At 55.2% G+C, this 16,716-nt stretch overlaps 1 protein-coding gene across 1 annotated transcript; it reads right to left on the bottom strand.

The window, feature by feature from the left end:
• Positions 1–2,731: 2,731 nt before the first annotated feature.
• Positions 2,732–4,056, bottom strand: E0L32_010800 (uncharacterized protein; the record flags this gene model as incomplete). The annotated part of the gene is made up of 3 exons (XM_031133458.1): positions 2,732–2,859; positions 2,933–3,384; positions 3,488–4,056. The coding sequence occupies 3 exons, from the start codon at positions 4,054–4,056 to the stop codon at positions 2,732–2,734; spliced, it is 1,149 nt and encodes a 382-aa protein (XP_030989014.1).
• Positions 4,057–16,716: the final 12,660 nt, after the last annotated feature.

Here is a 16,716-nt window from a genome sequence, read left to right as displayed (position 1 = left end):
ACCAGGTTACGTTGCCCTTGAGCGCTGGCCTCTTATTTGTCGCGCGATGGTTATGTTGTCCGCAGGAGGATGATGATGGAGCAGAAGGAGGCGAACAAATGTAGGTCCCTGACTTGCCATCCTGCCTCCATCGGATAGGAGGCCAATCAACGTGTTGGTTGGAGTAGACGCAGTCACAACGCAGTCACAGTCAGAATATTGTCCTTGTCTGCTCTCGACCGCCCGTTTGTAGATCCGTTTCCCCATCTGTAGTCATCCCGACCGCGGCAGCGGGAAGCGTGAGCACTTGACCTTCGCCTCCTCTGTCGACTTCTCCGTCTCCTCCTTCGCTACCAAAGAGCCCCGGCCAATGGGCTTGGCCCCGTTGAGTTTAGATTGCGATACATGCTGACGAGGGGGAAGGGGGGATTCCAATGTGCAACATCGAACATGCCGAACATCGTCTTTTTCGCCTCCCCCACCCCGCACCGCCTCGTACGTAGGTGCGAAGTAATAAGTGAAGCTCTTTGAGACTTATTAAGATGATGGGAAGAATGTGTCAGCACGAACGGGCTCACCGCCCGAAAAACGGCCCAATAAGCTTACCTCGACGGTACCGCTCCAGCTGGACCACTGGAGACTTTTAGTGACCCGAGCAGCAGGGAGACGTTACAAGGGGTGGGTGGGGAGCCCGAAGAGCACAAGCACCAAGATGGATGGATCTTCGCTGTAACTATTAGCTAGGTCTTTATGAGAACTGTACTTGTAAAATGTCCTCCCCACCACCGTCGACGTCTTCGTACTTGTACGGAGCACTTACAGTAACTAGACCATTACTGCCACCACCGCCTCGTTTCGCGGTCATTCACCAGCTAACTTTTTGTTAAGACTGCTCTTATTGCCATTTGCCTCGGCCGACCGAACTAGCTAGTACTTGTAAGTCGAATCGCGCAAACGGTCTGGCGCGCTGATGATGCCGAACAGGGCATCCTTGTCCCTTTTCCTTCCCGCCGACTCCCCCCGGCCGTGTTCCCAAAAAGCCAAACCCAAAAGCCCGCCCCCGTGGCGAGGGTTCGTATCTTTTGGTGGTATCTTCCGCCTCTGAGCGAAAAATACAAATGTTAGTTACTATGTACCTACTAACCAGACAGAGACAGAGATGGGAAACGGGGCGAGCGAGAGGGGGGAGACATAAGCAATCCATAACGGTTTCGCAGACGTCGATCCCTTCAACACCCCACCCCTAAAACTGGCGCACTCGATGTCCTCATTGGTGCCCTCAGGACATCTCGCGCTTGCTGCGGGAGCCGGCCTTCTTGTTGCTCGGTCAGAGGAAGAGGCATAGGGTGGAAAAGGGACCTTCAGAAGGCACATCCGATACAGTCAAGTCCCTTGGCGTTCCGTTCAGTGTCTGTGGCTTTGTACTGCCGTCCGCTCTCGCTGCAAAGTTCATGTAGGTCCGTCCCTTCACGCGGCAGCATTCCCTCACATAGATGGCAGGACGTGCAGAAACGAGATAGAGAGCTCATATGAGGACAATATAATATATTTAAAAATACACGAGCTTTCGTCAACAGTCCGAACCATTGCCGGATCCGTAGCGGATTGACCATCTCTGCCCGCTCCCTCGTAACATGGGCTCCCGGGGATTGCAAACACCAGCTGTCTGTCCCCTTCGCGATATCCCCCTTCCTCCTTTTCCAAGAGACCATGTTCTGTGTGCAGATTGTGGGTATATGCCAGACAAAATAAGCAACTCGAACAGCAAAAAGCAAGAGCATCCAATAGCAAGACTAATAGTACAATTGGGCGGGAGGAAACCCTCTCGGTTTCCTTCCGCCTCCTTTCTTCATCTTCCGTCGCATTGTGTCTAGGAACGCGCACAGCTGGAGAGGAAAAACAAAACGTTGGCTCTAATCCCCCTTCCCCCCCGGCCCCTTGTGAACAAAAATTTTGCATGGGTAACGACAGACACGATATGATCGTAGAATAAGCAAAAAAGCAGGAGCGCGCGGAAAATCGCAAAAAGGGCCAAAAGACAAGTTCCGCTCCATAAACGCCAGGTCATGAGGGCTGGTCAAGTCCCTTGTTGAATGTGACCACCATTCATCAGAGAGGGTCATTTCCGTCGAGGCACGACAGGAAGCGACAGCCCAGCCCAGCTAACCAGGATCGATAAACGAATCGCGAGGCCTTCCGTGACATGGAAAGGCACAAGTGTCCTGGGACATACTCCGGACCCAGGCTCATTTTTGGGAGCGATCGACATGAAAAGAACATCCTTCCCCACATGAACCCAGATCGTAGTGCCCACAGGTCTGCCCGTGGGCACCAATGCATGGAACCGCGGTGGATGACGGTGTGACCATGTGCGAGCTGGGAACACCGCTGTTCTCACAGCTCTCAGGTGGTCTGCACCAGCGTAACCGAGCAAAGAGTCTCCAGGCCAAGTCCCACGGGAACCTCTCCTGCGCCTCGCGACAAGACCGATCTGGGAGGATAAATATACAGTGTGTTGTTTTCGTGCCGTCTCTTACTTCGTAAAACAGGGCGTCGCCAAAAGGTCCGCTGTGAGCGGAAGAAGCGGACAAATAATGCCGGGCGTATCGACAGATGAGCGAATGATGCGAATTAAAAGTGGTGTAGTGTTGGCGGATGGAAAGGGGGTCGTGACAATCTCTATTCGGGTCGCGGGCGCATAACGTGAGATGTAGTGGAAAAAAAAGGAACATTCCCAGGCTCATTCCGACACTCAATCAGAGTGGTGATCCTCCGAACCGGCCTCAGATGGCGCTTGTCCCTTGTGTACTTTGCGGTGGCGCCGGAGGTTCGAGACGACAGAAAAGTGGCGGCCGCAGCCCTCAACCTCACAACAGAAAGCTGTCGTGTCACTAGACGTTAGCATACCGTACACTTGAAAAAAGTACTGCCGGTACCTTGGGCCCAAACTTACGCTTCTCGCCGGTATGGCTGTACATGTGCGTCTGGAGCGAGCTCGGGCGGGTGAATCGCTTGTCGCAAACCTTGCACTTGTGCTTCTTTTGCGTGCTGCTCGAGACCTTGGAGCTGAACTGGCCCATCATGGACTGGGGCGCCGGCGGCACCTGGCTGGCCATCATGCCCTGGGGCCGGGGTAGTGTCCTTGAGGTAACCGACTCAATGTCCGAGCCGGCAGTCGAGTAGTCGCTGACGCTCGAATCGACGGAGCCGCCGTAGTAGCCGCTGAAGCCGGTGCTGGAGACGCTGGAGCTCGTCGAGTGCGTGGAGGGGAAACCGTACGAGTCACCAGAGCCCCGGGTCCGGCTACCGTAGATAGGGCGCGGTGTCTCCTGGCTCAGGGACAGGATGCCGTGGCTCGCCTCAATGGCATCGGCAAAGCTGCGGCGATCGTCGTGTTGCATGCTTCTGTGATCAAAGTCAGTCAATGAGTTCCGGTGCTGCGGCTGCAGCGAGTCATCTGCAAATGCAGCTGCTCAAGAGGGATGAGGGTACTGACGGTTGAGAGTACCTTCTCTGCTCGGTTTCCGGAGCCATGGCAAAGGTGGAACGCATCGGGGCCGGCGCATAGCCGAGCGAGTCGTAGGGCGTGGGCGAGGCGGCGTAGTTGGAGTGGATGGGAGAGGCAGACGTCGTGTAGGCGGCTTCCGGGTAGGCGGCCGAGGTGGTCTGGTGGTGCGGCATGCGATTCATGTTCAGGAGATCTTGGGGTAATGAGAGTAAGTCCTGTTGTCCAACAAAGGCGTTGTGCGTCATACTGAGAGGGCTACCTGCTGACGCAGACGTCACCGGGATGGATCCAAAAGAACCCATTGAGGCACTGCTACTCGTGCTCGCCCGGGAGACTGGCTGCTGCGGCTGGTGATGCTTCAGAGTGTCGAGGCTCAGCGGATTGGGGTTCAATCCTTGCTGGTTGCCGCTGTACATGCCATGCGAGGCACCACTCTGGGGGACCGCTGCCGACGACGACGAGACCCAGGGGTTCGTGAACTGAGGCTGAGACGTCGGATAAGAAGACATGTGGTCGTAGTTGAGCCCGCCAGCAAAGCGCTGTTGATTGCTGTCGATGGTCATCGTCATGGTGTCAGGGGTTGCGACGATGAGTGTACCGATGATATGGTGAGCAAGTTGAAGAAAAGAAACACGCCTTTCGTAGAGCGGTGTGTGTGAAGGTGGAACGAAGAGACAAGGGGATTCTCAAGTGTATGTATGAGAGAACACGCGGAGCCCCTAGCCTGTTTCGTTGATCGGATGCGAGATCCCGTGGTGAAGGGTGGACAAAGTCGTGTCACCTACGCCAGACGGACACAGACGATGGGTTGTTCGGGTAAGGGGACAGACGACGAGAGAGAAGATCTGTCGACGTGCAAGAGAAGCCGGGTGGGATCAGCGATCCTTAAGTGTCTTCTGAGTGACAAGAGGGTGCGGACAGGACCGCATGCAAGTGGAGTGGTTGTGGTTGGCGGGAGAGGTGGACAGTGAAGTACCAGAGCAAAGCTGGGGCCAATGGGTATGCCGACCACCAGCGTTCAAAGCCGGACCTCTTGGTCAGCGGGACGGGTGGGGACAGACTCAGTGACTTGTGACGCCTGTTGCGAAGAGGGATCGACAGCCCAATATCCCTTCCTAAAGGAGGACCCTAGGGGAGCCGGAAGTCGCAGGGTTTGGGTGTGTAGCGGCAGACCAGGGCTGAAAAGAGGACAGAGAGATGCGTGTGGTGCAAGTCAATCTGTACCCCGGCCGATCGATTTTCTTGATACCAGATGGTTCGGTTGCCTGTGACGGAAAGATCAACACAAAGACCTCGTGCAAGATCCGGGAGATGGGCTCACTGTGAACTAGGGCCGCGCGTGGGTGGTCCCGAAGGAGAGGTTTGGGATTCAGACGATGAACCCAGCGCTGGATGTTGATCCTCAGGGAGCAACAGCAGGTATCCTCAGGGGGCGTTGATACAAAACGTGTCGATGTAGACCTTTATGGGCCCCGGTTTTGCTGATGATAATGATGATGACTGCGAGATTGTGTATGGGGTGTGGTGGGCGTGGGTGTGAATTGAGTGTCTTTGGTGTGCTTCTTTCTACGAGATGGGTTTCCCTTAGGAAGATGTTGCGAGTGCTGATCTTTGTTTCTGTTGGTACGGTACCAGCTTGTTGGTTTTCCAAACGAGCGTGTGTTGGAAAAGAATCGAGTTGGATTTGTGTGTATGGCGATAGCCGTGTGTGTTTTGATGGCAGAAAAATGGGCAGGCCAAGCTTTACATAGAATTCTCGCCAGTGTGCCAGAGGCAAAGACCCTCTTCTGGAGGAGAGCTATGATGAAAGTCAACGGTATTCTGAGCAGGTGTAAGCCGTTCCGGCAGGGGTGGTGTCAAGCCGGAGCCAGGAGGGGACGGTGTGTGGAGAGGGGGGTGTGGGCGATGATGGCGTCGGGGTGTAGGTCAAAGGACACACACCCAGGGCACATCCAAGGGGGGTGGGACCAGCAGGCTTGGTGTTGGGGACTGCGCGAGTACGGCGGCGGCAAACTGATATTTTAGGCCCCTGGGACACCTCGAAGGTCTGAACCTAGGTACTCCGTAAGGCGCAGATGGACAGACTGGGTACCCTTCCCAGTCGTTTGGCTACGCCATGAGATTGAATGCTCCGTTTATTAGTGACTCTCTAGGCGAGCCTGCTGTCTGCTCTGTGCAGCTGGATGTCTATTCCGTCTCAGGAAGAATGGACATCGCATCGTGCTCGTACCAGTACTGGCGCCCATGTCGTAGGAAAGAGTTTCGAGGGGGGCTCAACCAGGTGCGGAAGACGGTGTTGTGCCTGCGAGCTGTAGCTTAAGTACCACCTTGTCTCGCAGCTCTGGCAGACAATGGAGGTACCTGAGTAGATTGACGTACCTGGAGTACCTGACCCATCTCTCCTAGAGCTGTGGTCCTCGCTGTACGGGATGGGAATGTTTGGTGGGTGGGACCAAGGGCCCGGTCAACGTTGGCGTTGCCAGCTAACAAGCGCCACTGATGTGGGAGGTGGAGGGGATGGGAACGGGTCATGCAGGGTCTGACAGCCCAAGTGCTCTCTGATCTCGGTGCAATTTGACACTGGTTATTGCTGGTTCTGAAGCTGCTTGCCTATGACCAATTCCTTGCATGATGTCTTTTTGCTGGGTCGTCGGCTGGGCCTCTGGCGTCTGAGCGTGTGTTGGTTTTTGGAGGGGGTCGAGGGCGAAAATGTACCTGGGCTATCATAGGTAGGCCTATGGTCTTGTTCGCCTTATTCCCACCCTGCTTAACCAGATTCAGGGTCCAACCACACATCGACAGACTGTGCGGGGGAAGAGATACATGTCCAAGACGAGGACGTCTTATCTCTGCTCTGACCAGTTGCGGAGTATTATCTGCATCTTGCGGCACCTGGCAGAGAAGGGGGTCGAAAACAGTGGCGACCATGGAGCAAGTCAGCGACGGGAGACGGTATCTGGGCAAGAGCTGTCACTGGTGTATGTTGTTGTTACATACTCCCGTAGATACCCAGGCATTGTACTTTCAGTTTCCCACACCTTGCAGCGGTGCAGAGGCGAGAGGTCTACCACTGTGAACGGAGAAATACTGGGGAGGGGCTCGGCAGGTCAAGAGAGCACCAATCGAGGGGACTAGGTATGCAAAGGTGAGGGGGGCGTGTGATGATGAAATGTGCTTCCTTGTAGTTCTGAGAGACACCTAACTACAAGTACTTGTAGGAGGGTGGGAGGGCGTGCGATGAGAACATCCTAGGTGGCTGCTGGCATGCAAAGGAGATCCATGTCAAAAGTCTCGAGTCGCTCAAAACGAAAGACGACCAGGATGTGATGTATTCATGCCTCAGGTTGCAGTCTGCCAGTCAGTCATTGGAAAGAAGATGGCGGGTCCCTGGGAAGGCTCGATGCATTGCTAGTGCTGGATTAGCGCATCTGAGCGGTGGAGCGCAGCCCTGAAGGAAGGAAACTGCAGGGAGGGGGGACGGATGATGGTGGTGAGAATCTTTCACCAGTAGTTACCGTACCTTGTACAGCGGAGGGGAGAGGGAAGGGGACGCTATCGCACAGGGTAGAGGGGACGACGACAACGGGGGAGAGGAGAGGGGCCACAAAGCCAGCAGCTGCAGCGATAGTTTGGCTGTGCCGGGATTCGACTGGCAGAGAGAGACCACAAGCTAGCACTTTTCCCCATCCTCTGCATCTCCATCCATCCATCCATCCATCCACCCACCGTCCTGCAGAACCGAGCACCGAGGAACGGAATGCGATGTATCTGTGGGGGGGGGCTGCCATTGGAGCGCGGCGCTGCTGATTCGAGGCCGGCTGGGCCTAAAAATCGACCTCTGACGCAAAAGGGTCGCAGACGGGCCACTCAGCAACCGTTCGGTGCCCCCCAGTGGACGGACTGGTCCCGTTTGTGACGTATTATCCTGGCTTCTTCCCAAAGATTCTGTACCTAATAAACGTACGGTAGGTAGGTAGGTATTCGCAGGCTCACTCCAGCAGGTGGAGCTTCTCCAACCAGCCTGATCCTGGGTAAACGCCAGAGGCGAGTACACAAGTAGACCCAAAGTGGCTGCGCAAATGCACAATGACAGTCGTGTGGGTTGCAGCCTTGCTGATAGTGATTGATGACGACGATGATGCTGCTGCATCCTTCCTCGAGCTCGAGGAAGAGAACCAAGCCGGGCAAGCAGGGTTGCACGCTGCCTTCACCGGTGCACTCGGTTCAAGTGACGAAGTACGCGACAAGAGAGCATCAAATAATAGACCAAATCACAAGTCTACATTTCCTGCTAGTACGTGCTCCCTTATCACACCTGCATACAGTGCCTCCATCAATCTCACCATTCATCCATGAATGGATGTCGAACATCTGCGTTACCCACAGGAAAAGCACGACAGTGACTGACAGCGGGCGTTGCTTAGCGCAGACGCCCTGGAATCCAGGGCCCGTTAGAGGGAGCCGTGGGTGTTCCCAGGCGGCCCAAAGGGGAAATAAACGGGCACCTCCAGGCTAAACAGCACCCAGGACGACCTGGGGGTGAGGTTGGCGTCAACAGCCGGCAGGCACTGGCACGGCAAATTGAAAACGAAATTTGGCCGAGATCAGTGTGGAAAAAGCGGCATTAGCCCCAGCATCCAAGCTCTGCAATCTCTCTTGCTGTTTAACCTCATCTCTGACACAACCCCGATCAGCGACCCTGGCACACTTGTCTGATGCAGAGCCGGGCGCTCTCCCGAAGCCACGGCTTGTCATGCTTGTAAGCACACCCAGGTCGGTGCTCAACGAGGGGCTCTCGACGGGGCCATTACGTAGCTGGAGCTCTTGAGACCCCCAGCCGTTGATCGTTTCCGCAATGCGCTTCGCGAAGAGATCGCTTCCCCATATCAGCATGGCAGTCAATGCTCGCGACCTTCCAAACGAAACAAACCCAATGCCCGCCGGGCTCTCGCCTGGAAGTGTTGTGACGTAGTGCTGGTTTCAGAGCGTCTGGGGTTTGTTCGTCCTGCGGCGAGTCTGATAGATGACAATGCCCAGCCCCAGACGGCGGACCCGATGGAGCTGCTCGGTGCAGGTTGACAGGATCCTCTGTCATCCACTGCTAATTTGACAAACGTGAGCCGGTGCTGCTACTACATGTATTGTAGATCGGTGTGGTGTTGTTCCAGCTCCTGCAACTATTCTGGTGTAGGTAGTCGGGGCACAGGAGACACGAGCAACAGTCGAGTGTGGTGTGAGCCAGGGGTCGTTGTCACCCCATTCTGGTGGAAAACAGGGCCGACATCAAGCGGATTTGCTTTCAGGTCGACAAGGAAGAGAATACGGGTGGCCGTGTGGACTTTTTGCGTGCATGTCCTCGGCTAGAGCTACAGCGAGAAGAGAGGCACAGCAGCATGCCAATGCCAGCATCTTCATTCTGTGACAACTATTTACGTCAAACTAACGGGCAAGCCGACCTACAGTACTCCTCCGTAGGTCCGTCACAGTCTCTTTCCCATTAACTGCTCCGTTGGTTGCTCAAAACGGCGGCAACCTGCCAGAATGGGTAGGTCTGCGGTCTGGGTCCGTCCGTTACTGCCTGTCCGCCGTCTGTCACTAGAGGAGAAGGAAGTCACGCCCACACCCACCACCACCACCTGCCAACCAGGCCTACCTAGCACTCGGATCCACACAAAGGGTGAGTGGTAGGTACTTGTACTTCGTACCTACCTGTTGCGGCTTCCGCTCATGGCAGAGCCATTCACACGCAGGCTTCATCTCCATCACACTCATAACCACCCACTTGAACACTCGAGCCAGTACTTCCTCTCCCCAAGCCCACCCCAATCTGGACCACGACGATGATGATCGCCATATCTCTTGCACTGTCCACCGTGTCGCGCCCAGATAAGTACTCCTGCCAAGCTGTCTCCCCTCCCGCAAGGCGACCGCGGCAAGCCTCCACTCCCACCACAACAGACCCCAGATCACTAAGCACAGATGGCGTCGGTACTTGGGCAGATCATGTACAGGCAGCACACCTTCAACTACAAGTAGGTAGGGGCCGTTATCGCACATCCAGCTGCTGCAGCATTGAGCCAAGTGGGGGCCCTCAACACCAGACCAAGAGCTGCGCGGGAATAAGGCCAACGCTGCCGCTAAGTCTCTCTAAACCGCTTGGCCCTGCAGCCTCTGGCAGGGGTTGTCCTACGTTTTGGGGGTCCGCTCACACAGGACATTTTCCAACACGGCTGCGCCTAGGTGTGTGTGATTCCGGGAGAATTTGGGATGACTCTGTGCTGCTGTCCACCGCCGCCGGACCACTTGTTCCACAGGGTGCTCCAATCCCGAGTTTCTGAAGACGACAACTCTTTGGGACCTTCCCTTTTGGCTCGTCTGCTGCTGTACGGAGTAGCATCCAGATGGCCATTCGTCTTCAACATTGCTCGTGTCGAGCCTGGGGCTTGAACAAGGACATCGCCGAGGCCTGGCATCACTTGTCGTCGAGAGTCTCTCTTCGTAAGACCGTGTCCATCTCGAAATAGGTGCCTGCGGAGTCCCACTCATGTGTGAAGCTGAGAGGCAGCAGATCAGAGAACACATTCACTCACTCTTCCTATCTTTGTCGGAGAGATGCAACTGCCAGGAACCTCGAATCACAAAGCAGATGTACGGTGCTGCCCGTCTCTGTCAGCACTCCAGGGACTGCAGGTGGGGATGGCATGCAAATATTCCAGCAACGATATCGGTCGTGCCCTCCCGTGCCTCTGCTCTCTTGGCTCTCTTGGAGGGCAGACATGCAGGTCAATGGAGAAGGCACACTAGGTAAGCTACCTGGAACCATTGCATCCAGACTTCCCACTAACGGGGAACGTAATATCGCATTTGGCAAAATGCATCGCAAAATCTGCTCAGCGTCGCTCATTGCCTATTTGAGACGAGTCAAGGATTCAATGGCGACTTTGGGAAGCACAATGGTCTGCGTTCCGGCCGTTCTCAGAACGACCAGCATCTCTCACCGCCTCGCTTCGCTTCCGCACTTCCCGCGCCATTCTCCGTCCTGTCTCCGCCAGAGGAGGGGGCCAAGTTGCAGAGTTTTCATATTGTTGACCCCAAAGGCCGAGAATTTGAAGGCAGGTTGGCTTCCCAAGCTATCTGATCGACTTTGTGCCATATCGATGTCGGCTGCGTGGCCAGCGTCCGCCCATATGGCATCCCGAGATAATCACTCTCCACTCGCCTCTGGAGCCCGTCCCAGGAACGATCACTCTCTCCACGCACTGGAAGGGTTACACATCCAGCGATCTTACCGAGCATTTGGTTCGTCCTCCACGACCATGTCTACCTGGGCAAGTTTGCGGCGATCTGAAGCGAATCTTGCCCGTGAACCACCTCTCAACAGCCGCAGCCGGCTACATTGCAGTAGTAGCCGTTATTTGTCGGGTGTCTCGAATCGAGGAGATCCCTCCTCCCCCTTTCGATTCTAGCGGATTACCGTCAAGCGGGCTTGCAAAGGACTGGACCCTACGCGCGGCCGTTCAGCACCCGGATTCCAAATATGCGACGGGATGGCTTCTGTTCCACATGGGCATCGTTCATTGCCAATAACCAGGTCGCATTGATTGGGCTCCAGTGTTCATCTCACAGACACTGACCCAAGGTGGGCCAGTGCCGCCCCAAAACCGTCGCTAGGCCCCGCTCGATCATCCTGCTAGCCTCTGTTTAAGCCCAAACGGGACGCCTGAAACATCTCGATCCGGGGGGGCCCCTGGTCCGCCCATCACGGGAATCTCAGTGGTCGGCGATCAAACCCATGGACAGGCGGATCCCCTGTGACCCCACGCCCCACCCCAAGCTCTCGAGGAACAAAAACATCCGAAAACGCTTGTGAAGAGAGGCGGAGGTCATTCGCGCCTCGGCCGAGACGGTGCGAGGGAAGCAAGAAGGGAAAAAAAAAAAAAAAAAAAAGACCAATACAGCTTGCCAAGAGTGCGCTTCCTGACTCCAAAGGACACTTGCCGCGCTTCTCGTAAACTTTCACCGTGCTTGGCGGACCGGGTCCCAGAGGGAAAACTCGAGTATCACTTGGGAACGTCATGATTAGAGTTTTTACCGGTCGCTGTCAGTGAAATTGTGCACCCCGCCTGGATCAAATTGCGGTACACGTCGCTATTCACGCTTCTGGGCCGTGGGTAGACTGAGCCATCTCGAAGATTGCATGCAGAGCTCGTTCCTCTGCACAAGGTCCAGCAAACTCGTGCTTGCAACAGGCTTGGCGCTCGTGTCCAATGCAGATTCCCGAGATGAGGGACTGTCAGCGCCTGCCCCAACCCGGCATATGTCATCTATTAGGCTGCAGGGGCCTTCATTGACGATCATATCTCACTTTTGATAAGGAATCAAAGCGCCTCCACAACCGAGCGACTTCCTCTCTGCCAGATACTGAGCTGGACAGTACCTTTGATATTGGGAGTGCGCTCATCAAGGAGACAAAGAGCCATGCAAAAGAGGTGCGGCCCTTCCTGACTTCGAAGTCTCTCAGGTCGCGTTTGCAAAGTCGAATTGTCCCTGGCTGCACCTTGCAGGACACCTTCGATAATAGCGTTCAAGGGCCGAGATGTCTTTCAGTGGACCCGTGGATAAGAGAGATTGCTTCCCATGTCTCTGGATGTCGACGGTGGGGAAAGTGATAGGGTTCAAAACAACTCGCTGGAGGCGAAATCCGTTCAACACAGGCGTTACAGATCGTGACAAGGCTTCCAAAACAGACAGAATGCGGAATGCAAAATCGACTGGGTCCTGAACCATTGAAGCCAAGAAATGGGTCCTGCATACAGGCTGTCCCAATGCAGCCCGGCAAGGGGGCCCAGTGCTGGGGTGCCGTCCAATTACCTGTCCATTGGGGGGTGCTGTCAGATCCCGGACCGCTGTCAACAGGGCCGGGAAATCGTCGATCATTTTCCGCTTTGACTTGACCGGGGTCCCTCGAGGCAGCCTCATCCCAGCCCGGTTGTCGCGAGGGATGATATCATGTCGTTAAATTAGAGCGAAGAAGAGCCGTGAGGCGCCTCATCCATCCCTAGCATGGGGGGCATGCGCCCGCCAGGACCCGGATCCCAAAGCTCTGGAGTTTCGAAGCAGCTTCTTCCCCAAATTCCCCCACATCCATGCTCAGCCCGCATTGGCAGACGGCAAAGGCGTCGAGCACCCTGTCAGAATTGCCGTTCCAAAGCCGCAAGAGTTCCCATCAATCCCCATCCCATCCCCCTCTTGGCGAGATCAGATGATTCAATGTCTAATCTCCTTTTCTCGGTGAAATCTCAGCTGGCGTCCAGGGCTATGATTAGTTAGTTAGCGGAACAGTGGTGGCTCGCCCAGCGACAGCTTCCTCTGAAGCTGGCACAGGCCTCCGGATTCCCAATCACGCCAACTGCCGCCCTGTCAGAAAACGGCGCGCGCGCCCCCAGCTTCCGCACGGAAATGTTTCGCCAGCCCTGGGAGTTTGAAGTTTCGACAGATTGACATGGCCACCCCGGCCAGAATACCACCAATCCTGAAGGAACAACCCGTCCCTTTGATACAAGCACCCCCTTTACCAAACCAGCCGCCGAGACGAGCTCGAGGATTGCCTGCTTGCTCCATCCTCTCAACGTGATAAGTGACTGGCCGGCTTTCTTGGGGCGACCTGATCATACTGGACCGGCCGGCTCCGGAAGTCGGGCTAATGACAGCAAGATGCTCAACTTGAGTGAACCTCGTTCGGGTCGGTCGTAAATTGCATGTGTGCGCGAGCTGACCTGCATGCTAGGATCGGAGCCCTCTGCTGCTCCCCGTCTTGTATGCAGTGAAGTGAGCTGACATCCAGGATCGTCGCTCTTTGCCTCCAGGCCCTGAACCATCTCTTGCCGATCAATTTTCCAAGTCTAGTCGGGTATCCCAGACCGACGGTGCATCGTGTTGTGCATTCAGATCTCCCTTTTGTTTTGTTTTGTTTTCTCTTCACTATTGTCCACACATATCTGCAAACCAGTTGAACTGTCGTCTACAGACTGCCTCTTGCACCGGCTGAAGCCATGTCGTTGTCAAAAAGTACAAGGGTCCAGGCACACCCCCCGCGCCGCCAAACCCCCCCGAAACAAGCGCCCTCCAATGGGGTAGCACTTGATCTCTATGTAACTTGACTCACGATGCTGCAGGGAACTAGGGCCCACCACCAAGGACTGTCACTACACGAGTCCAACTGGGTTGCTACCGCACATTCGCTACGGCTCATATTCAATAATACGGACCGTCTGCTACATATTGTGGCGCGTGGCAACCCATCGCATCCGAGACTCGATTGACTCAGAAGAAGCAATCATGGTCCCCGAGGATTGGGCTGTAAAACACGCGCACGCAACCTTCAGATGCTGCAGGATTGCACGCTCAAGCCAATTTCCAGCATTCGGTCCGTCTGCTTCTTCACAACCCCTACAAAAATGACGTTTTTTTGTGACTATCGCCACCTGTGCGACGCCATGGTTCCCGCCAGGTCGGCGACGAGGCGTTCGGGTGGCTTAAGGCACGGTTTGGACACGACGCGTTGCACGAGCCTTACAAAGAAGACCTTTGCATCCTTTGTCTCGCCCTCTGTCCCTCGGCGGCCTGGGCCAGGCCGGGACCTAAGGGTGTGGCAAACGGATGGTCCCGAATCCCGACAAGCCTCGCGGTTACACCTCGACGTATGCGGCGGCGCGGGCGACCCGGCTTGCAGCACCTGCATGCTGACCAATTGAGGAACAACACTTCAGCGCGGTGCAGCAATGTCCTTCTGCCACCTACTCTCGAACAAGTCAGTCGATGGACTCTGGTGAGGAAGGGTCGCAGGACGACGCTCGTCACTGGGCAGCGTCTTCACGCGCCGCGCATCTGCCCAGCCAGTCCGTCCATCCTCACGTCGCACCTACGGGGTGATCGACTGCGAGCATGCGTCTCATGGCGGCAGCATGCAGGATGGGACAACTGACCCTGGAGAAGCGGTTGCGTGTCTCCTCTGCCCCCTGTCCAGCTTGGTGGCGGATATGCTAGGCACGCCAGGAGGCTTTCCTATTTCTGCGTTTTGCGTCATACTTGTTTCCTATTCCTGGCTTGGGATTTCTGGATCTGGAAGATGCCAACCTCCCTTGACGTGCCAGATCCAGCCCTGTGCATACACTAGTGGTTTTTGATGGATCGGAATCGGACGAGAACGTGTGGGGTGCGCCAGCAAGCCAGTTTGCTTAAAGCTCATGACGGCGGGTACGCTGAGCTTGCATTTGGGGTTCTCTGTGAGGAATGCTGGGCCGTTGGGTCTAAACGTTAGCTACTGGCGTCCGTCTGCGGCGCCGTGCCCGCTATTGATGGTCCGTCTCTCAATGTCAACGGCCGTGGTGTGGGTTTGGGCGCACTTATTAGGAGCTTACGGAAGCTGACTTGGTCCCTCGCATGCACCTTGCAGCTTGCGTCTTGCAGCTTGCAGTTTGCAGCTTGCAGATTGTAAGCTTGGGGCCTTGGCTGAAATCATGATTGATGGCCGTAATTCCGCACATCTAATGCACCAGACAATTGAACAAGACAGGGGCGGGTCGGGAAAACCCACCTGGTGCCAGCTAATGGGCAGGAAAAAGGAAATGCAGAACCAAACCAAAAGCAGTCAGCTGAAGTCAGGGTCTGCTTACCCGCCATCGCTTCAATGTAGTGTTGCTTTTTTTTCCAGCTTCTGCGTCTCTTCCCCCACCAGGAAAAATACTTGTCTCTTTCCTCCTCGGCTTTAGTTCAATTGTTCGGATTCTCAGCCGGCGATTTGACAACAGCTTGCGCAGGCTGCAAGTGCCGCCATTACCGCTCTAGTCGGGGTGGTGCAAATCCACGGCATGCCTCTCAGAATCCCAAACGCAAGATCGCGATCTCGTCAATCCCAGCAGTAGTAGCTCGGAGGACGGGTTCAATCCCGGAAATGCGCAGTGCCTGCCCTGGTGACAGACAGCCCTGGCTCAACGCTGGTGATGCTTTGGACTTCTGTGTTTACCCAATCTAAGATATTTGCTGGACGAGAGTAGCCTCTTGCTCGACCTCAACTCTAAAATCGTGGTCAAGCGCATCGCCGTATCGAAAAGGGGGATCGGCCATCCCGATAACCTTAATCCGCATCTTCCTTTCCATTTGCTGAACGTGTACTATCGGTACTTGAAGGTTCAGAGAATCCGGCACTATGGGTTTTTCTGGTGGCGGCAGAGGAGTATGGTGGGCATGAGATCGATGTTGATCTCCCTAGCTAGTAACGACCCTTTTCCCACCACGTTTGCGCCAGACACGCGCTTGGGCGGTCTATTTTGTCGATCCATGCAAGCTGAGTCGGGTAGTGTAAGCCCATATCAGGATACCTGGGCGTTTGTGAACGGAGCGCGAGGAACAAGAGGTGAGAAAGGAGATCTCATGCTATGGGCCTGTCTTTTGTTTGCCTGGATCAAGTTTGGAACCACTCGTATGTCAACCGTAGTCTTGCGACTGATGAGCTTCGTATGTGCCTTGACAGCATTTTCTCCCTTCCGCCCATGCAAACGGTCCTTAGCTACACCCGCATTCCTCAGCCTCTTTTTACAGGCAGCTCTTAATCCCACCCCCTCTCGGGCCTGGGTCACCCAGCTGCCGCTAATATCTAGGGAGAGAGACATAATGACATGTGGGCACCTACACCTCAGAATCCAGCTGCCCTATTTCGCCGAGACAAACTGAGGGTTTGCCCAAATCGGTGCAGACTTGGGCGTTCTTGATGGTCTGTTCCCAAACTAGCATGGTGTCGTTGTCTGCCCAGAGCCACCAGCATCAGTAATAACGTTTGCACATTCCAGTCAAGAGGATGCGAGTGAACGCCAAAGAACGAATTGAAAAAAAAAGGCACCGAGACACTGCCGTGAAACCAGATCTTAGTTTATACTTGCATAGCTCGGAAGACCAGAGAGTATTGCCGGTGGAGCACTCCTCCTCGAGCTGCCCCTTTGCGAGAGGATCAGATGACGTTACTGTGGAATGCTCGGGATTCAATCTGAAACGAGTAGGTCTTGGACCTTGGGCGCCGTCTGGTATGTGTGATTTTATGTGCACATTGTGTTGCAATCTTGTGATATTATCAACAAGCGGGAAGTTCTGGGGATCAAAGACCATAGGCGTCGGGACAAAATGATATTGTGAGGTGCTTACAGCTGTAGGCATCAAGCATGCCAGGTTCCAGC

Source organism: Thyridium curvatum, assembly GCF_004353045.1.
Source record: "Thyridium curvatum strain D216 chromosome Unknown NODE_91_length_158940_cov_68.853331, whole genome shotgun sequence".
Classification (NCBI taxonomy): Eukaryota; Fungi; Ascomycota; class Sordariomycetes; order Thyridiales; family Thyridiaceae; genus Thyridium; species Thyridium curvatum.
This window is presented reverse-complemented; position numbering and strand designations above follow the sequence as displayed.